General features: G+C 36.2%; 1 protein-coding gene across 2 annotated transcripts in view; it reads right to left on the bottom strand.

Annotated features, from left to right (window-relative positions):
• LOC129784325 (protocadherin-9-like) overlaps positions 1 to 23,321 on the bottom strand; it is a 470,098-nt gene that overhangs the window by 246,722 nt on the left and 200,055 nt on the right. For both annotated transcript variants that reach the window (XR_008746911.1, XM_055802524.1), the window contains exon 2: positions 6,282 to 6,357. Coding sequence is in view for 1 of the 2 variants with exons in the window: in XM_055802524.1 (XP_055658499.1) it covers positions 6,282 to 6,357 (76 nt within the window). In the remaining variant the exon portion in view is untranslated. The remainder of the gene's footprint in view (positions 1 to 6,281; positions 6,358 to 23,321) is intronic.

Below are 23,321 nucleotides of genomic sequence, written 5' to 3'. Positions count from 1 at the left end.
CAATGGCAGTCACAAGCACCAGGTTCTGCCTGATGTGCAACCTTCCCCCTCCTTTAATCCTCTAAACCTTCTAAATTTTTCTTACAAGTCTGAATAGTCCCCATGACCCATCCAGCCTTTTCAACTCACTGCTAGGGACCTGCAATTTCTCATCTTGGATGGCAGCAGCAGCTAGAAAGTTCAGACACATTAGGTGTTCATCTTAGAGAAGCAATAGAAGAAGTTCCCCTCTCACTACCCATTCAATGTCTATGCCATCCTGATTTACACTCCAATTAGCTTTGGTGCATGGGGGGAAAGAGAGTAAAGAGGAACAGATGTAACAGTGGCTTTTCTAAACCAAGACAATTTTGAAATCCTCACTGTAATGAGGCAGCAAAAAGACACAAAGAGATAGCAATACCTCTTATGCCTCTCAGATTTTATTTATCTTTTTAAAGAAATAAGCGCATGGGCTAAGACTGAATTCAGACTTCAGACTATTTTATAGCTTTTTGGTAGGTTAATTCACCAACTTGACTCCAGTTTTTCTTACTCCTACTTGCCGGTAGCTAAATGTGACAGTGTTAGATTCTGTGTGAGGTATGAACTTGTGTTTAATGAAATGGAGGAAATGACTCAAAGGCAAATGTTCCTATTTTAGTTCACATAGAGCCTCATATTATGAAAACACAGGAATAACTATGGACAGTGATTTATCTAGAGCTAAGCATTAACAGAGCAACATTTCTTCTTACACCACAGGATGTTCAGCCATGGACTGTAATATTGCCAAGTAAGACAAGAAACTTTTGAGGCAGCAAAATGAAAAGCAGAATTAAGTAGAGGGTATGCCTGCAAGGTTAAACCATCATCACCCACTGGGTGTAATGATAGTGACACTGTAAAACCAAAGCTCTTTGCATGAAAGGCTTAGCTTCTCCACATGGGACTCTATCATACGACCAAGTGCAATACAAGACAGTCGTGCCATTACTCTGAATTTTAATCATAATTAAACCACTGCCACGGAGATATTCCTGCTTATTACTGGAATTACAGTAAGATTTAATACCCTTGACATCACTTGACTAAACCACCATAGTATTAGGTTTATTAAAATGTGGGAACTCATGTATTTATCAGCCACATTCACCCATAAAACTTTTAATGTACTGGAAATAAAAAAGCTATCCACAAACATTATTATTGATTGACAGCATTATAACAGCACTTCCAAAAATATGGAATTGCTTTGGAATTTGTAATTAATAACTTAAGACATAATATTCTACTTAATTTGAATGTCGTCCTTTTTAACTAAGTAAAAAAGATGACCTTCAAAACAGTGTTTTTCTTACAACTTTTTCCACAGCTCCCTGTTATAAAGCTATTACTTTGTGTTATGTATCATATATTGATACTACTTATTAATCAGGTGTAGAAATTAGGCAAGCATTTACTTTAGCTTCATAAACATGTATCAGAAGACATAAATATTATATTTCTGTCTGGTTTTAAACTGTTGGAATTATTGCACAGATTCATCCATAGTTTATAGTAGGCTTTCTCCCTTAAGCAGTTCTAACACTCCACTAAATATATGCTATTCCTCTTTATCTCTTTGAAGAAAAATGAATCACAACCACAGCTTGCAGCTATCAAAATGTGATTTATCAAGCATTTTCATGAGAGTGCATTTTCCCCCTTTTTTACACTAGGAGGCATGTTTTTCCTTCATACAGTTCTGTTGCACAGCTCGGCCGCATGAAACCCTTAGAAATATTAACAATTCTAATCTAAATTAAAGTCCTTGACAACCTTTACTAAACCACAGTGAAAAAAGAATTCTTCACTAATAAGGTGGGGTTAGTTTTGTTTTGTTGGTTTGTTGGGTTTTTTTTACGCCAAGGAAAAACACACTTACAGTAATGAAAAATAACAAACTGAACCTGGCTGCTGGCAAACAATAACAGTTTTCTTTTCAGTGAAGAAATAATTCACATTAAAATGCATTCGACAGCTGCACACTTTCAATGTAACTGATGATAAAGATTATGTTTCTTTTAAAAGTGCACTTCCTGATATGCACATTTAAAACCATTAAAAAGCAGGATTTTTGGTAATTGGAGAGTCTATAAAGTCATACCAGCAAATACAATTCTACAGTGGTTTGGTTTTTTTCTAGATCCTAAAGAAACTTTATGTTTTTTAAATTCTTATATGACATACTAAAAGGTAAAGAACTTTAATCAGCTGACTGATCTTTGGAATATCTTCCTTTAATTTTTATAGGAAGTGTAATATACACCCTCCAAATGCAAAAGCTAATTTTCATTTGAAGAATATGTGAAGTCAGTGTTCCAAACAGCAAAGCACAGTTCAGATTATTCAAAACCATCAGTTTCCAAGAAATTATAGAACCTCCTTTTTGGCACCTGCCTTGTTTTGGTTTGTTGGTTGTTTGGTTTTGGTTTTTTTACAGACTCTCAACAGGATAATATTTACAATCTTTCTCTTTTGTTTGTCATCATGGTGAACAAACAATGTAACCATGTAATGTCCAGCTGCTAACCCTTCCTCTTGACCCATGCTTTTGGAAAAGTTGTGGTCAGCAAGGCAAAGCTAAAGGTTGTTAATCACTGCATTTAAATCCAATAAAATGCTGTAACGTACACAAGACTGGCCTTACAAATCAATATTGTGTGCAAAATTAGATCATCACAACCATGGCTCTTGAATAATGAGACTTCCTGTAGTAAACTTTAATTAGTTGTTGTTATCATCATTTAATAATGCATAACAAAACCACAGTGCTGGTGTCACTCTGTAATGTTATGTTGTTTTTAAACACAGTGAATTGTTGCTCACTGATTGAAGAATTCCTATAAAGCGTATCAGGGTGCAAATAAGACAAAGGTGAAATATAACCAAGTTACAACTGGCTAACTGGTTAACAAAGTTAACAACTGGTTGACATCGTGGTCCTCTGACAATCAGTTAATACTGATCAATCAACAATGGTGAAATGGAAAAAGTATCTTAGTGAACTGAATGAAATGCTCAAGTTAAAAGACTACAAAGACAGGCTTGAGCGATACAAACCAAATATGGACTATGCACATCATTATAAAAGTTCTTATAAATTTTATTTTTTACTTCATATTTCTGTCTTGTTGTCTTTCTCTCATAACCACAGTGACAATGTGTGGCTGACAACACCAGTGTTTGGTACCTCTCTTCAGTTTCCCCCAGTGAGAGAGATTGCTGTTTCAAGATTAGCTAGATGAATGTATTCTCCCTGTGTATGTTTCTTTCATTAAATTATGTAATTGTAGCTCTTCTGTCTCTGTAGTAGCTAATGATTGCAAGAAAATACGGCAATACCTTTGTGTAATAAGTTATCAAGAGTTTTAGCACTTTTTTTTCCCCCCACCCTCCCCTATTTCAGGTTTTGAAGACCTGGGACTTAGTCACTCTTCAAATACAATTAAAATAGCAACATACTAATATTGATAAATTTATTTTTATTCACATAACTTCACAGTGTACAGTAATAAACCACACAACTCGCTGAGCATTAAAGCTATTAACCAAAATTGCTCTCACTATGAGGCAAGGACTTTACTACCAAGCTTAACGTCATATTCCCATGAGCTGAAGCAAACTTTTACTTAGAATGAACTTCAATAAAAATACAGTGGGACCAATCTGTATTTATTGTGTGGGTTTTATTTCTGGAGATCATTAGGAAATATTCCCATAAGCACTTCTCCTCTTCAGCTGGAGCATTTAAAATAAAAACAAAATACTGTTCTGAAACATTTATCATCCAAAACTGGCAGCAGTACAGGTACATGCTAATATTACTACTCTCCACTAAGACTTCTTCCTTACTTTATAGCTTCATCTTTTACCTCAGCATCCACCAAGTTTTTTCATGAACAGCAATCCCTTAAACAGCCACTGAAATAAAACTACCACCACTCTTAGATACAGCTATTTAACATGTTGCTGCAATATACTAGAAATTCAGTTTAGAAGTGTCAAAAAACACAATGTTGAAATTATACTACATCAGTTATTTTAACCATGAACATATGTAAATACCAACAAAGTAATTTTGTCCAATCACCAGCTAACATTTTTCTCTTCCGAAAATTGCTGCAGGATCTTCAATAACCATAAATTGCTTTAAAATCCTTTTCACATCATGTCCAAAAACTTGTGCTTCCAATAGCAAAATAACTTTTGACACCATGCCTAGGCAATAGCTCAACACTGAAACAGATATAAAAGTCAAATCCATGGAATGGGCAGCATCAGTCCCTTACTGGCTTGGGTTTTCCTAGGATGACTTCTGTCACAGTAATGACTATATCATTCCCTTCTTAGTTTGTAACATTCAGTGAGGTACGGAATGCAGTACTTCAATGTCTGTCCTAATTCAGTCTGATAAAAGATGAAACACCTATACTTCAGTACTTCACTAATCATCATCGATTTTCATAAATTTGCCATGAATCTAGCATCCCCAAACCTAAACCAGGTGTAACCACAGACATAGTAAAACTTTACCTATAGCTTCCAAGAACTGTTATTCTCTCTGACTTCTATTATTCTCTGGATTAGGGATGATCAATCGTAATAAATATACTATGTTTTTACAATGTGCTTAACAAAATCTCTAAAAACATATTTTTAATAACTTGGTATAAAGTTTACCAAACTCATTTTCCCTAAGTCTCCTGGGGGACTTTTATGTCACATTTTGAAGAGATGTGGAATTCAGAGTCAGTGAAGCCAATGTGACAGTGCCAACACACAATGCTGCCTTAAAACTCCTCTCTGATCTTGTTAAATCTTTCACAGGTCTCATATGTGGTCAGAGAATTAACAGGATAATTCCACTTAAGCTCCTCGCTCACTTAAGCAGACACACATTCTAGCTCCAGAGTCAATTCATTCATAGTTACTTTCTTTTATAGTTCTTTGTATTTCTACAGATTTAGGGTTTAAGATCATAGTTTCAACAACATTTCTGTTTTGGTAAGAAAATAAAATGCAGGTGTCATATACAGGAAAAGAAAAAAAAAAAAAAGATGAAAAGGGAATAGGAAACCAGAATATAACTCTGAGACATTAAAGCATTTCAAATTGTTTCTTCATAGAGTTTCACCCAACACACCCTCTCGGTTTTCCCATAAAAATCACAAGAAAAATGTTTCTAAGGTCAATATCCCACAGTTCTCATTCTCATCTGCCATAATTTAAATGTCATAAATCAGATCTAGCTCTGCCCAAATGAGAACATGGACATTAATATTGTTCATCAGATCACAAGGCCACCTTGTCTCCTGGTTTGTACAGGCCCAGTGACAATTTAATCATCTACACAAAAGGGAGAAATGCCAAAGGGAGAAACTAATTTTTATTTTTTTACTCATGAGATGCAAGAGAACTCAAGTTCAATTACCTTCCAAAAGCACAGATAAGACTTTTAACCTTTGTCTCCACATTCTGGACAGAAAACAAAAGGCTTAAGGGCAGTGTTACTGCCCCCTGCCTGTTTTCAGTACGTTCAAGTCCCCAGTTTCCACTGCCAAAGTACTAGCCAAGAGTACTGGCTAACATCTCACTTCATTTTTTAGTACTGACTATCACAGAACAATAATGTAAATGTATTATGGAGAAGGAAAGAAGAAGAAAGGCATAAATTCCCAACTCAGACCAACTGCCCATACTTATTATTTGTATGAAAATACGTATCTGACAGTTCCAAAATACAGACCATCACACCATTCCGACCTAACAAAGAAACACTGTTTCTTGCTATTAGAAAGGGGAATTGTAGGTGTTACGTAAATTTGGATTCTTTAAATTTTTCAGTGTTTCACTGATTTACTGGTTTCTGTGTTATTCTAACAGATAGTGCAACTTCCATACCCTTGCTCTTTAAATGTGTTCAGAATGACTTTCCTAAAACAAAATCCAACGTTAAATAGCAACAGCACTGCAAGCATCAAGAAAAGCATGCTACTTTGTAGGAGTTCCTTCTCCCCAGCTGGTCTCACTTACTGTGCAATTAGTGTGGAGCTGGTTTTTTTCTATAGTCAAATTAAAACATGAGGTACTTCAGGCAAACTACATTATTTCCTACAAAACATTACAAGATAACATGACCAAATATTCCTGCACATGCTTAAAAACATCTCAACCACTGCAAAGCTCAAAGGGATGAAAAGGAAAGTAACCAAGTTACCAAAGCAACTCAGATAAGCAGACCACTGACAGTGACTCACCCGAGTTGGGGTCCGAGTTGCCATCAGCTTCAGTCCTCTTGTCTGGTGAAGCCTGGTCGTAGAATTCGTCCTGCGGCTGAACCAGAGGGAGAGGGTGTGAGATCAGGGTTCCACCACCCACCGGCTCGTGGTCTCCCAGACCACTGTCACTGCAGCTTTCCTGGGAGCCATCGGGGAGGTGAAATGTAACACGGCGCTGGGACTACAAAGAAGAGCACAGGACACACTGATTAGTGCTCTTCTTTTCTGTTCTCCTGATTATTTTTTTTTTTTTTAACTTTTGACATACAAATAGATTCCTGGCAATGCTTACGATGCAATCGTTATTGTGTTTGCTTGGGTTTGTTTGTTTTGGTTTTTTTTTCTTGTGGCTTGCTTTTAGAGCAACCCAGGGACGATGGCAGGCAGGAGAACCAAATTTCAAAGCACATGCTCATCTGTGAAGTTTCTTATAAGAAAGTGATCAGTAGACAGTTAGGTATATTCCTCATAATTTTGACAGTGTAAACTATAAAAACTCTCTCTGACAAGCAGAAGCTGTTGCAAACTACGTTATGGAAAGCAAATGACATCAGAAAATGTAGTAAGTATATATTTCTGAGGTTAAAACCTGTACTATTATATAGTTCATACCGAAAAAAAAAAAACCTCCACCAACTTAAACAAACCAATAAAAATGGTTGTCATTTTCCAGGAATAGAAGGATATATAAATACATATCTATTAGGATATTTAATTGATATCAATTATCTAACTAATAAGGATATTTAAGATTGATAATATATCTGTGAAATCACAGTGGTCAAGAAAGAATCACAGAATGCAATGAGGGAATAAGCCATTATAATTCTGGTAAAAGAAATAAAATTAAACAGCACATATTTGTTCAAAACAACACAGTGAATGAGAGCCAGAAACACAAATTTTCCTGAACTTCTTAAAAAAAACCTAACCCACAGTTATATGAAAAGAAAAAAAAATAATCTGCAGTGTACAATTGGATTAATTAACCATTATTGATTTTTAATCTCTCATCTGGAGAAATAACTCAGCTTTGTGGATTGTTACCACAGAATGATACAGTGATTCCCCATGAGCTCCAGAGCACTGCTGCAAATTGTTTTGCAACCGTGACTATGGGATTCATGAAAGGGGTATTACAGGTCTTCATGGATCAAAATACTGCATTTTTGAAGCACTAGAAACAACTAGTTCAAGAGTATCTCAAGAGAGTGTTTAAATTAAGCACATCTTCCCACAAAAATGAGTTTCAGCAGCAGGGAGCCTGAGTGATCTGGTTAGCTAGATTGGTTTAGAATAAAGAAGACATTCACAAAGTTTGCATTAAGCTTAATAACTGTTTAGTGGTTACTTTCTTACCAGTATTAGCCATCTGAAAGTTAAGTATTCAAGATTCCTACAGAGTCAGTAGATAAAGGAATATCAGGAAGCTACCACAACAGGTTATCTTGCACTAGTTACTTATTTTTAACTAGTTAAAATCAGGTGTCTGGTATCCATCCCAAATCCAAGTTTTCCTGAAGTTAATGGAGAAAGCATCAGGCCCTGACTCTCTTTTAGCTCTGACTCTCCTTTTTCACACTTTTTTTTTTTTTTTTTAATTGAGGAAAACCTCAAGTTAACAGTACTAACTGTACGTTTGCTTATTAAAAACTATTTGTTAATGTTAATTGCTACCATTTTATATGATGATCAATATCCCCTACCAGGTTACTTTTTATTCATCTCCCTTGGGTGGACATAGATAGTTGATTAAGTCAATTTTGGATTACTGTTAATTCAGTATAGAAATAAATGTAATACTATTTGCTCTTGGCTGTGATTTTGTAATTAGCATTTTACTTTTAAGTTCCTTTTCTAGCTTTAGGATTAGAATCCAGCTGTAGCAAAACCAAATAGATCCTCTGAGTCCTTGGGTTGTGTTCGTTTACATCAGCAGAGGACTTAACTCTATATACCCTTATTAAGCAAACATTCATGTCACACTTTGTTACTCTCTCTTACAACTTTTTCATTCTGGAATTGCCACCCTGAACAACTGGTTTTTTGTTGGTTTGGTTTTTGGTTTTTTTTGTTTTTTTTTAATTGCTAGCAGGATCTTTCCCTTCAATATGAATATATATATATATATAGCTAACCAGACAGTTTAAAATCTTCTCTTTCTGCATTTATTTTCAGTAACCCAAATTTAGAAGTCTGTTTTTTCGAAGTAGGAATTTATGTCACTTAGCAAGATCAGTAAGAGGCACAGGAAAAGGAGATTACTTTCATTTTTTTAAACTAAAATATGACTCCATTAGAAAATATGAATGACTGAGAAAATAAATCCTTAAAGTAAGGCAGGAGATGAAAGTTTAAGATTCTGCAAAATAATCAAACCCCTGTAATTAATTAACCACCTAAATAAACAGAAAAATACATCATTACCAAAATGGCCAGTTTAATGAGTTACATAGTGAAAACACTGGTCTTGGGTAACAAAAGCTCCTTATACTAGACTAAATCTGCTCTGACTATACTGACAGGAACCAGTCAGACAGTGAAATGGCACAGGCCTAACACTAACACTGGCAACTTTTCAGCTCATAGTGCTATAATTTTTTAAATCCATGCCTTAAATGATAAAGAAAAAAATATATCAGTTTGGCTTTCTGAGCCTCCCATTGAGGACCCCACAAATCATAAGTGATTATAAAAAAATCTGAAGGTCACATAAACAGTGATCCAGTTCCAGAGACGATGAACAGGCAGCATGCAGTCCATCTCGAAACTTTAGTAAGCTGTACCATCAAAACAATGAGGGGGAAAACCCTTCTGCAAAGAGACACTCAACACAAATGTTTAAGCTTAGGCACGTCATGTTCATTGCTAGGGAAGGCTGTCACTCAACCTACTGAGAGCTTATGACAGTATTAAGTAATGTGGTATGTGTCACCTCCTCCAACTGCGTGGTCCACAACCCTCCTGCCTGGCTGCTGGTGCCTATCCAGGGCCCGGGGACCTGGGGTCTCTGCCCCGCCTGAGAGACATGTCTGCCACTTCCCCTTCGCACTGGCAAAGCTGCTGCAGTACCGAGGCTGTGTGTATCCCACAGACAGGCACAGACACAACAGACACATACGGGACATGGACATGGACACAGCCGGTCACACAAATAGCAGCAGACAAGGCGCTGCCCCCAGCAGCCCCCACGTTCAGGTCTCACACCAGACACAGACACAGGCAGCCACGTCCCCTCCTCCTCTGGGGCTGGCAGAGGCAGAAGGTCACCGGTGCAGCGCACACACCACACTCTCCGGGTTCACAAGCACATGCACATTCATGGATCCCCTGAGAACCAGCACAGCCCCTCTGCCTGCCAGGCACCCCTGCACCCCCTTACCCACCCCACAGGTCCCCAAATCACCAGCTGGCCCAGGGGGTTCTCACTGCACACATGCAGCACTCACACACTCACCCCACACACACCCCGCGCTCCTGGGTCTCCTCAAATACCTGCACAGGCCCTCTGGCTACCTGATGGCCCTATCTAGACCCAGGGCCTCCTACTCCATCTGGTCCAGCCTGGAGTGCCAGCGAACCCACACGCACACCCCGTGGGCACCCGGTTTGGGGAAGGCACAGACACTCGCTCCCAGAAGACGGCATTCGGCACACAGACTGTGACCCATGGTCCTGATCCAGTGCTGAGCCCCTCACTCCTACACTGATTTTCTTCTCTCTACAGTTGTATCAGGGACTCTTCTTTCAGAAGAACACGCTACAACACGCTTAGACCATGTCTGTATTTATCTGCCCCCTTGTGCAACCAAATGCTGCTTTGAATTCTTTTACCTGAAGACAGAGTCAAGCTTCTCTGAGAAATGAATTTTATAGTGGATACAACACTGGGACTAATGGTAACAAGTAATTACAATTTTAATTAGGCTACAACATATGCAGGATTATATACAGCATGAGGTAAGGTGATGGTTCAGGTTCACAACACCTGGACAAAATTCAAATCTAAAGTCTGTGACATATTCAATCATAAGCCATCACTAGGGGAGGCGGGCAAAATACGGGTTTTCTTCAGGTGATGAAAAACATCCAGTCTTTATTTTTAAACAGGAAATATCACATCACTATTATGTGAAACATGAAACCAAAAGGAAATTCAGTCAAACCTGTATCATTTTCACCTGTGTAAAAGTAATTTCAATAAATAATTCAGAACGATTTGTCTCAATAAGTTTTTGAACCTGGGCTGAGTTTAAAAATCAGGAAAATTGGTTTCAGTTACATGGAATCATTTTTCTTTCAATCACCTATTGCAGCTGATTCTATAAAACATATCCAGGTAAAGCATGACTTCACACCCACAAAAAAAACAGAGAAGAATTAATTCTGTATCTTAGGTGGTCAAAAAGGATAGCAAACTCTGGTGCTGATAAAAGAACAGTTTGAGCGTAATAGGAACACATTTTTTCTTCAGTTTTCAGACCAGGTGGTCGGTTGGCAAATATTTTTTTAAGTCATTGTAACAACCACAATTATATCAAATCATCCACACATGTAACTGTTCTAGCTGCTTCCTTCCTGCTGTAACAAAACTAAATACGTTCCTAGTACTTTCTAACAATTGTAATTTGGGGAATTACTGAATATAAGTAATAGCTGTGGTACTTGAAAATGTCAATTAAAATATGAACAAGATCTCTTGGGTGGAGGGGAGGAATGGATGGTAGAGGATGGGGGGTATTTCTGATCTTATTGATCAAACACAGAAAAGTAGAAACTGTGCTTGACATAGCATATTGCATTTTTCTTCATTACAATATTTCATCTGGAGATACTGAAAACATTTTACAAGTACATTTCAGTCACAGCTTATCATTTTCCCTTCCTCATATTCTTCTGTCCTGCTTTCCTCACTTCTGTTGTCTTGATATGAGGGATTCAGTGGTGCCCAGTGACAGGACAGCACAGGTATTAATAGGCATAAACTGAAACACAGGAGGTTCTGAACATCAGGAAACACTTTTTTACTGGGAGGGTGACTCAGCACTGGCACAAGTAGTCAAGAGTGGAGTCTCCCTCCTTGGAGATATCCAGAAACCATCCAAACATGGTCCTGGACAACCGGCTCTAAGTGTCCCTGTTTGATTATAGGGGTCAGGCTAGAGGGCTTCCAGAGGCCCCTTCCAACCCCAACCCTTTTGTGAATCTGTGAATTATAACTGAAAATAAAACTGAGAAATATCTGGAGCCGTTTATTAATATTCCAGTGCTGAAAACGTGATTTTCTACTGAAGTACTTTATTTCTGACAATCCTAGCTGTATAAAATGTATTCTGATACCAGAATTTGTAATTTCATTCCATACAAATCTATTGCTTTGGAAAGTGGCATACAGCATTAAAGATACAATCCTGAAATCCTTATTTAAGCAAAAGAATTGGTAGGAATTGTAACTCAGCACGGATTTGTAGAAAAGGCAGGTCAAAGCCAGTGAGGTTTGGGCACTGCTTATGAGACTAAGCCTTTTGCTGCTGCCTTATTTTCCCAAACCCCCTCATACTGGCAGAAAGTGGGCTTTAAATAGTGTAAGTTATTTTGTTTACCTGAGTGTTCAAAGTCTGAAGTAGAGGAAAGATCATGCCATGTGATACTGAGTGTATGGAATGTTCTATGGCAGATGAGTTACAAGCTGCGTTGGAAACATATATTTAACGTAGGATGCATAAACACTTGTTTTCAAAACTGTTTGGTGCTTTCCATTGTATACTAGCTTCTAAAATGCATTTTACTTCCAACTATGTGCTTGAATCAAATATTAAGTTACAGAAATCAGCATTAAGAGGATCTTCTGCATGGTGAGATTGTTCTATTCTGAAAAAAACAGATTTTCAAGCTTTGTACAACTATTGTAATGTTTTTACTAATCAGGAATCCAAGAAGTAATTATACTATTGTTCCACTGCAGAATACAGGGATAGATTTGGCTACGGATCCTATCCATTGTTACAAAACAAGCTATAATTAAAAACCCCACATTTCTACGTTGGGTTGTTGCAAATTGAATCTGCTGAATTTTAACCAACTGAGCTGTCTTCTGACTTTACAAATTAGGTACTTTAAACAAAATGCCCTGTTCTCCACTCAATATAGTTGGTGCAATTTAAGAGCCTTGATTTCTGTCCTTCATTTTCCAGACAGGCAGAAGTCACCAAAACATCCAACTCACAGCACGTCAAATTAAGAATTACAGAATGGGCCATATGTTTGCATATCATAATATATATTCAAGCATGAGACATATTCAATTGTCTTTCAGCTCTTTGATTTCATATACGGAGATTTTGCATCAAAAAAATTCTTTCCCTTCCCTTTCTGAACTATTATGCCATACTTTGTATTAAGATGACAAAGGAATATTATGAAGGAAAACCAAAGACAAAGAAAACATTCTTGGAATATTTTGCTTATGGAAAGATTGCTGATATGGAGGCTTAAAAGAAAAACCTGAAAGAACAATTTAACTTTAAGGAAGACAAACAGAAGAATCTATACATGACACACTTTACTGAAACTTAAACCCTGCTTATGAACAGAAAAGTCAGAGAGTAAATATATGAATATAAAATCAAGTGTAAACAATAGACAAATACTCTAAAAAGACTATGAAATTATAATGACAATGAAGATATTTTTTGTGCACAAATTCAAGAAAATGTAAGGACACAATAAAAAAATGTGCTTCATTGGAGGTCCTTTGTTGAAGATGTCTGTCTGATAAAGTTTGCTCCTCCCAGGATAAAAATAAAAAATCCCGGTTCATGTACTAGAACATGGATATATTATTTTTTATGAGATCAAAACCATAAATAGAAGCTGTTATTTAGGAAAACCAGACTAATAACAGCTTCAGAGGGGAAGATAAAAGATGTGTTGGGCACCACCAAGCTTTAAAATAAAATTTTGACAAACTGTAGTTTAAACCCTTGTTTTCTCTAAGATAAATCATATTTTTCTCTTAAATTCCTATGCTGGAAGCACAAACAGTACTTGTTCTAATGTGGCACGAGCATGATGTGGGATAAGGAGATTCTTTTTAAACTAAAATACAACAGGAAACTTAAACAAAAAATATCTGCACTTGTATTTGCTCCACAGAAAGAACTGTCAAGGTCTTTGAATTAATATATGGTTGCTGTATTAGACTGTTTTATAAATAAAGGTTTATTATATATTTTTTCTCTTCTGATTCAATTAATGAAAGCTCCCTATAACCTATAATCTACATTCTCTTTTCCAAATCAGAAAAATGAATGAAAATCTATTTTTGGACTTTAACCTCCGAAAGAGTGTAGTTGTAGTGTATCTCGCAGGAAGGCCACAAAGTGCCTCAAATAGTGCGTCATATAATTTGGCTCAGTGATCACTTACAAACGCCTTCTTTCATTTTCACTTAAGCTTAGAAAAGAATATGAATCTGAGATAAAATCATTCTACTTTCTTAGCGAAAGCCATTCTTACTTCTCCCAGATATTCTTGGCTGAACTCTGTGTTATGTAAAAATTGTGCAGTAGGTCCCTGCAATTTGCTAAGAGAAATAGGATTAATTTTTTCAGCTGCATCTAAACTAAACTCCCCTGTGCAGTCCCTGTGGCCATCTTTATTCAGGAATGCTACTGGCATCACAGGGTAATCCATTCTCCATGCCCATCTTGGTATCTTACCCACAGAACCAAGTAATGGAGACAGATAAGGTCTCCACCAATCTTTCAGGCTAAACTAAGAACGAAAAAAGAAAAAGGAATTCATACTGCATCTTCATACCATGCTACCCATATAAATTGCTGAAGTGGTAAGGTATTTACTTGTTTTTTCCCCCTAAGGTAACAATGTTGGTATTGATTTCAGAATGTAAATTGTAGTTATACCAGTCAATCATTTGATTTCTTCTGCTCAATTTTGCAGTACTAAAATTTCATAGAAATCAGTAAAATGCACTGGAATATTAAAAGAAAGCATAAATATAATTACATATTATATCTCTTGCTGCTTAGGCTGCAGAGAACCAGCCTTTTCTTCAGGGTGAAAAATACTAGCAATTACAGTCTGAACACTGACTGGGGAGGAAATGTCTGCTTCATGGTCCTGAGCACATTTAAACGTGGGGAATGAACAGCCACTCTGGCTGGGGAGTTGTTTTAGTTCTGCAGAGAGAGTGAATGAAGACAGACCTGTTGTCAAACCCTATGGTTTCAGTCATCTTTTGAGGTATTACCACTTTCTTCCTTTGTTTATGTAGTGATGTTCTTTCATTTTTTTTCCATGAAACTACAGTCTTCGTGCCACAAATTCTTCCTGAGTTTTGTTGCATTTTATTTATTTATTTATTTATTTATTAAATCAGAACACTGAAGTCTGTCAAACCTTTAACTGAAGACACCAAACACAGGAATATAGTTTTACCTTCCCAATTTCCACTTAGAAGGCAAATACCCCTTTTCCTAATAAGCACTGTATCCATCTACAATCATCTTTACTGCAAGGTAAATTTTACCTAACAGGAAAGCTGAATGTTACAATTTAACCTGGTCTAAATCACCTTGCTCAACTTGGGAGTCTGGTAAAATACTAATACATTTTCAACATTTTACGTTTTAGCCTCCATCCTCCAAAATTGTTTGTATGAGACCCAGGAAATCAGTTCTAAGCCTACAATTATGCAAACTAATCTCTCAGATGCATGGCAAGGCAAGTGGGGAGGGAGAAATGGAAACTGCTGTACACAATAAAAACCAAAATAACCAGGTGTGCTACCAGTAGACCAAGCTACTGTTCAGAAACATTATTCACCCAAATGGCTACATGTTAGTAAACCACACTTTGCTATATTTGTTACATATTTCTTACCAGAAATTCTGTGGCAAATAACTATAATAACTTTGTAGATATCTATTAAAAAATAGTGTTGTATCTAGGACAGTTTTCTAAACACATTTGTAAGTTAATGGAGAAAGAGAGGCAGCTCTAGTGAACGAACATTCATGCCATCCTAAAAAATAAGAGATTGTAAAATAACAGTAAAATGCCTGTTTGAGCTGTCCGTTCTCAGGCTTGGACTACAGATGACTAGTTAAACGTAGGACACATATTAGAAGAATTAAGACAAATTAGTTCCTTTGATAACTCTATTATTATACTCCTTGATAGTACAGCAACATGAAATTCAAAGTTTTCAAATGTAAATGCTCAAAGCTAACCTACCAGTAAGAAGAGGTAGATCTTGAACAACATTCGTAACTATTTAGGCATCTGACTTTAGACATTCAATACCTGAAATTTTAACTGTCATTAAGTATTTAGGATACAAGAACCTAAATAAACAGACCTCACTGACAAAAAGATATTACATTGACTTATCTGTTGCTCTGGCACATTTTATATGAAGAAATTTGTGCAAAGAACTCACATATAAACAATTCAGTTGTAACAGAGTTATACTTCATGTGATCTTTAGTAATTTAAAGACTTCAGTGATCTTCAATTTATTTGTTTAGTTTGATTTTGGTGATGAGCTTCTAGCAAGACAGATAATGCACATTATAAGTGCACTCAATTGAAGCATTGCAGAAGCACTGTACCAATTATAACAATACCAGCATAACTTCTCTACACTCTGAGAACTTTTAAATTAGTAAAAGCATGTGTTGATCAATAATGTATATGAACTACTAAAATGTAGAAAACAGCTGTTGCTGAAATTTTACAAGTTTAATTATAATAATAAATTTGCCCTGATTTACATTCTCTAAAACGCATCTGGCTTCAGTAATGTGAATGAAGTAATGAAGTTTCTGAGACTTTCTTTTAACTATAAATTGCATTTTAAAATGTGAGAATAAATTATTGTGAATATTTCCCATCTGAGGAATGTACATGATCTGGAGGCTGCTTATAAAAATAGCCTTATTGTTGTCACATATGAAAATATTGGCTGCTATACTTTGCAGTTATATTTATGATGGTGACATAAAGCATGCTTATAGTATTTAATGAGTTAAGGAAGTATTCTATTAACTAAGCATTATTAATTATGTTGATACATGTGTTACCATGCCAACAATAATTCTTGATACTGCATCTTAGTGTTAAGGATGATATTTACTGTATTACAGAGGTCCTGTGTACTTATTCTTTCAGCACTGTCAGTCACTAGAAGAGATACGCAGAGCTGCACAGTACGAGGAAGCAGGAAACTTTCTAGTGATTTTCAGGAAAAAGATGTGATAAAAACTCCTTTAGTAATCTGTTCCATTAGTACTCTTTAGTATGGCATATAACCTTGGAAATCAAGCGGGCCACAGATGTTGTGTAAAGGTAGCAATCTTTGATCCGGGGAGATGAAGTCCTCTATATTGAAGGTAAACCCAGGATTTGAATACCTCATTTTTAATTGTGTATATAACAGGAAGAAAAACACACTTCAAAATCCATAGATTTAGCAGCAAATGACCAGCTGTCCACTAGGAAGTTTTGTATCACAGGGATGTAAAGGTAGTCATAGTGATATCATGATGTCGGTCTTCATTTTTATTTGTGAGTCTGAGGAAATGCAATTAAGATGATCATATTGCTTCTCAATAAAGCAAGGATTAATATATGAAAAAAAAAGTTAATTCTCATAAAGATTCCAAGGATATCCTGTATCAGCATGGGGGCAAGAGGAAGGTAAGGGAGGTGCCTCTCAATTTAGGGATGCTGTAGGGAGAAAAATACATTAGAACTGAACTAGTACTAGCCTCCTGAACCAGTACTGGTGTGTGTAACGGGTATCTGCCACTGACAGCTCACTGGGTTACAACTAATTCTAAGTCAGCAGTCATGTCTTCTCCTACAAGCATGGAAAGCAGAAACAGCAACAGCAGCAGCATTGCCCTTTGAGGATAAGACCTTTTACATGCTGTGATTCTAAAAAGGAGCTGTACATCTATTAACACAATGGACACTATAGCTGTCACATTAGATAAATGGATCCACACTGGAAAAGCTGAAAGTGGACATGATTGTCAAGGGTAATGCAGTTAAGCTGGTGCACTCTGGGAAACATGCAATTTCTATAATATTTTAATTTTGAAACTAATATTATTATCTCAATCGATTCCACAAAGTGTAAGTTAATTAAAACGCCCCTTTTAAAACATATCTACATCTCTGCTAGAAAAAGAACCAGGCAACAATGTACTTGCACCATAAACCCCCTATGTTTTATTACCTGGGACAGGATGTCCTTAAGAACTGCTTTCCTAAGAGCAGATTTCTAAATTTATTTTGTGGTGTTTGGGTTTATTTTTAACTTCTTTTGAACTTCCAAAGTTTTGGAGTTTTCATTTTGCATACGCAAACACGTGCTACATAAAATGAAAAAACAAATCAATCCCCAGCTTTTCACTTCAGAGAACAATACATATTATAAGTACTATCAATTCTTCTTCCACCATGTACACCACATATGTACATCTGCCTGGCAATATCTTATGATGTCAAATCAAAGATTGGAAAATTAAAACCACAGAGAATGTTAGGATTTTCACTGGTTGAATGGGCTATTTTTATTGTGATAATGGGTCTTTCATTCCTGTGCCACGTTGACTATTGGGGAAAACCTCTACTACATGAAATTATAGTCCCAAATAAGATGCAAAATGAAGAGTAAGCATATTAAGGTGTTCACAGAGACTTCTAGAAAAAAATATAAAATATGCTTCAGCAGCTTGGCCATTGAGGAAGCTAAAGCATCATTTATTAACACACTAGATGAAAAAAGAAACATGAAAAATAAGGCCTTTTTGCATGGAAATCAGCTACACAGAGAAGACAGTGGTACTAATGTACTATCGAAACAGCAGATACTGTCATAGGTATCATTGTGAGGGTAATTAGAAATATATTTTCTGTTGGCCTCAAGTAGAAGTCAAATGAGAACTGACAAAAATCACTATTATTATTATACTTCATCCAATTTTCAGTATTTTCCACAAATTACATATGACATGCTCTTGACACGTTAGAAGTTACAGGGAAAACAAGAACTCTGACTATCATCTGGATAGTTTTAAGTAATAATGCCAATGCCATGAGTCCCCTTGGAATAAGCCAAAAATATAAGTTTGATAGTCTGTGTTCATGTTCTAGTGTTGATGATATAACCTAATTTGTGCTAGCTGAGTTTAATGTTAGTAAAATGAACTCACACTGGTGAATTTCTTTCTTTCTTTTAGTGGTCTAAAAGAGTAACATCACAGAAGTGTATGAAGTTACATCAACTGATGCTAATATCCATCTATTGCTACTCAACTTCTATTAGAAACAGATCCACTAAGTCACATATTCAAAACTACCGACCTTCATACGATCTTGGCCTGTGACATCTACATTATCTGTCTACAAAACCAGAGAAAGCAGGTCATTGGAAATTTACTTTGAACATAAACCATTTATTGATTGGCTTTTGGTTTTGTTTTTTTTTTCAAATGTAGATACTAGCAAGTTTCTTATTTCACAGAATTTGTTGGATGCCATCACCTTTGATCCCAATGTTTGAAACTGATGGACTTATTTGTGCACTTTCCACCTAGAGCACATGACCACATCTAGTAATACAGATAGCCAAAGACTGCTGACTTTTGAGCCCAATGTTTACTAACATTTCAAGGGTAATTTATACAAATTTGCAAATGCTGGCTTTTCATTAGGCAAACTGACAAGCACAAACATGTTTCACATTTTATTTTATGCAACAATACTGATTTCAATGAAAGCATGAAAAACAAAGAGCCACAAAGGGATGAAATTACACTTCACAAAAATATTGTAAAGGTATACGGACATGTCCTGTGTGTCTTTGTTTTCCAGAGACTATTAAAAAAAGAAGTACAAAGAGGTTGTACCTAAACCTGAAGCAATGGTTTACGAATATTGCTATTATGTCATGACATGTTCTATGTTACATTACTAGCTATTTACAGAACAGACAGGACACATTTCTGAGTGATAATTCAGCATTAGGCCATGAAATGATATCTATTTATGGGCAAATTGAACCGAGTTGCATTATTGTTTTAATATCAATTTCTCACATAGTAGTAGATGAGGATCCTTTCTGATATGTACTACTATGACAGATGGAAGAAGATGCATGGTGGTACTCTGATATTTCAGGTGTTATCAAACTGTACAATACATCACAGAGCTCAGTGCCTGTGGAAGCCATCTTATCTCAGTCTTCACAGGTTGACAAGGCACGTAAAGAACGCATCCAAACCCCCTGGTTTGATCTCTATTGTTGACAGATCACAGATATGGAAGCTTGAGATATTTCCACAGGAACTGCAAGTAGGGTGATAACTAGTCAAAAATGGCAGATAACCACACCTACATCAGCAACAATCTGAAAATGGAAAGTTATTATTTTTTTAGAGCAAATGAGCAGAGGAAGATGTCATTACATTACAGTTGCTAGTAATACAAATAAAGCAGCAAAAAGAGCAGGCAAAACAGCTTCAAGGCTGAGAAAATTCTCCAAAATGGAGACTTTAATTCTTGTTCACACAATTTTGAATTTCATTTGTAGAAGGAATAAACATGGGCCTAACCTAGAACCTAGTAAAGTAACTGGAAGGTTTCCCACTGATATCAATAGGATTATAACTTCTTTATCAGCATTTTCACTAGCACTAAAGCTAATAAAATCCCAAGTTTTTCTTGTCATCTAACAGTCATTGTTCTGAATGTTTCTGACTTTACCAACCTTTCTAATCTAAATTACATTACTCACAGATACTATCTTTTGTAGTGAAGACACTCATCACACATAATCTACTTTTTTGCCTTTTAGTGTTGGATTTTCTTTTCCAGTGTGTACTAATAAGTGTTCTTTGGATATAAAAATATAAATCTGATTATGGCTTCTTAAACAAGCTTTGAGCATATTAAATTATCACTTAGGTTTGACATTGTGTTTTGTGTGTCAGTGTTTTCTCTGTGTGTGCAGACTCCTCGTGCCTGAACTTCCCAGAATCAATTAAGTATATATCCTTTTAATAGCTTCTCTCTCTAGTTTCTAAATGGAGATCAAATTCTTATGTGTAATTAATGAACTATATATGAAGCATACCCTCAAGTTCTGAATAACACAATGGCCAAAAAAAGTAGTCAAAATTTATGCGGCACTCAAAGCGAGATCGACATTTCAGTATGAAATGACAGGCACATTTCATTAAAGGCCAAATCCTGAAGTTATACTTCAGAAGGTAACAGAGGCCTTGCGCAGCAGTACGGATTGCTGATTTCACTAACAGGCAATTATTCCATTAATACCTCCATTATGCAAAGACAGAGTGGCCAAACTACTCAAGTGTTTAAGCATGCATCACATTTGGCCAGACCGGTCCTCACATATATGCAGGCTATAGAATAGCCATAGAAGTCCCACTCAGTACAGATGTATTCCCTTTACTCCTTAAAACAGCACACAGATTGCACTGAGGCAGTGACAACAGCTGAAACAATGTACTGAAGAAAAACAGCAGGTAGGCTAATTAGATCAGTCTTTTTTTTTTTTTTTTTTTTTTGTATCAGGCATTTCTCTGGAAGATTTCCTGGAACTAGGGAAAAAAGCAGGTAAGACTACATTTGGATAAGTGCTTATCACAAAATTATCTTTTTCCATGGAATAGTCATAGATAATACTTATTGTAACTAGTTTTATTGAAAGTAATACAATCAAAATGACTAATTCATTCTCCACCTAATGCATACAAGAGCCTAAACCATGTATATATAACAGATTAGAGAAATGCCTTATGTGCACTTTGAAAAAGATCAAAGGGTATGGGTTTTGCTCCATAGAGGCAAGGTTATGTATCATTCCTTAGGAAAATGCATAGTCCAAAATCTCTCGAAGTGAAACTAGAAACCCTCTGGATAATGTATTTTGAATAGCAGTCCTAATAAAAACAGTAGAAGTAGCAAAAATTATCAAACAACAAACTGTAAGTAAATAACTTTGTAATGAAGAAGCCAAATGTTTTCCACTAGGAAAAAATTGATACGGCACATGCCCTGGATTGACAGATGGAAGGAAAAGAAAGACAGATGTGCTCTAATTTCTTGATTATTTTTTTTTTATTTCATCCTTCCCCCCGCCCCCCCCCCTAAGATGACTATCAGGCATAAATGAAACTGCTTACTCAATAACAGTGGCTACAGATATCCACCAGAGCAGTAATGCCAAATATCCTTCAGGACTTTGCCTACTAGTATCATCTCAAATGACACTCGGTAACAAGCAAAATGACTAACAGCTGGAACTTTCCTTAGAAATGGCAAAACACTGACCAGGTCCAGTTTGTGCAACCCTGGTAGAGGGCACCATCTGGAATGCTAGCCTGAATCTTAACAATTAAAATCAGGTGCCAGGTCAGACAAGTAGCATCTTAAATAATTCATGATACTGAGTTTCTAAGCTAGACTGAAAATGACAGAGATGTTAACATGTGAGAGGATATAAGTAGTCATTCTCACCCAGGGGAGGGAGGGTGATCATGTGATTAAAGTACAGGACATGGAGCTAGAATATGGACTCTGTGACAGATTTCATGTGTAATAAAATGTAAGTCACTGTAATAAACAGAAAGTTTCCAATTAGACTCAGAATCAGGTATCTGGGGTCTATCTTCCAGGTACTGAGAACCCCCAATGGTGGCCAGCTGCTGTCAGCTGCCAGTGATGTGAAACACTCAACATTTCTCCTTATTGATAGGTGGGAAAGATCACTGCCTTTTTTCAGCTAGGCACAATGCTTCTGAAAGCTAACATGTTATTTGCAAGTGAATTTAAGATGCTCAGATGGCAAACGCTATCCAAAGAATAAATATTTAATTATTTCATAATTTGAGGTAGAAGAAATAGGTTTATAATTTCCATTTACTTGATTATAAAAGTCTTAACACTGAGCAGGGGAAGGACAGAAGAGAAAACAGAAGAGCAGCACTGTGAGAGGTAATACTCATATAACACAGGAAAGAAGGCTGTTCTTTCACAAAATTTACAAACTGATTGAAGACTGGATGAAGTAAAGACAACAAGAGAGCTATAGGGAAATAACAAAGATAGCAGTAAGAGTTCCATATGATTACTACAGTTAAGCGATGTGTCCTGCTTGATGGATCGAAATCATTATAACATTATGGTTTCTGGTTGTTTCTGGGCATATACTTTCCTTAAAAAAAGAAAGGAAAAAAAGGAAAAAAAAAAAAAAAAAAAAGCAGAAGCAGATCTTCCTTTGTTTCTTCTCATAACTAATTTATCTCTTCTTTAATTTCCTAATTTCACTTTTATGATGATGAATTTTACTTAACATATTCCTTTCCATGCTTTGATTTTTAAAACAGTAACAAATAGAATTACACACATTCCTCCCTCCGTTCAGACATTCCCTTGCAGAATTCAGTAGCTATCCACCCGCAAACGGCCAAGGCACCTCTTGGAAAATAAACACAGGAAGACCCATTACCAAGTAATGGTGAGAACAGGATATGCTGCATAAACACTTCCACTAAATGGTTGTGAAAATACCTAAATGTAAGTTTTCCAATAATTACAAGAGTTGTTTTAATCTTAGAAGAGGTCATTAGTCTGTGATACCACTCAGCTCACTATGTTTTCAGGCTATTCTTTATCGCCACTTTAAAGATATTTTTAACTAAGATTTTTTCAAGCATACAAAAATCATTACTAAAGTGATATGATACCATACATAGGTAGTCCAAGCGAAACCGTAGAACTACTAATTTCTGGAAAACTATGAATAATTGTACACCTACAGGATATACTTTTTTTCTATGGAATAGAAAATTGTATATCTATATATGGATATAGATATAGGACATTTTTCTATGTTAATATCCAAATATTGCTTATATAAGTAATAATGGTGTGAAACTCCTCCAAACCAGCAATTCAAAA

This window comes from Falco peregrinus, chromosome 4, assembly GCF_023634155.1.
Source record: "Falco peregrinus isolate bFalPer1 chromosome 4, bFalPer1.pri, whole genome shotgun sequence".
Taxonomy (NCBI): domain Eukaryota; kingdom Metazoa; phylum Chordata; class Aves; order Falconiformes; family Falconidae; genus Falco; species Falco peregrinus.
The sequence above is the reverse complement of the archived record's forward strand: the minus strand, read 5'-3'. Positions and strand labels throughout refer to the sequence as shown.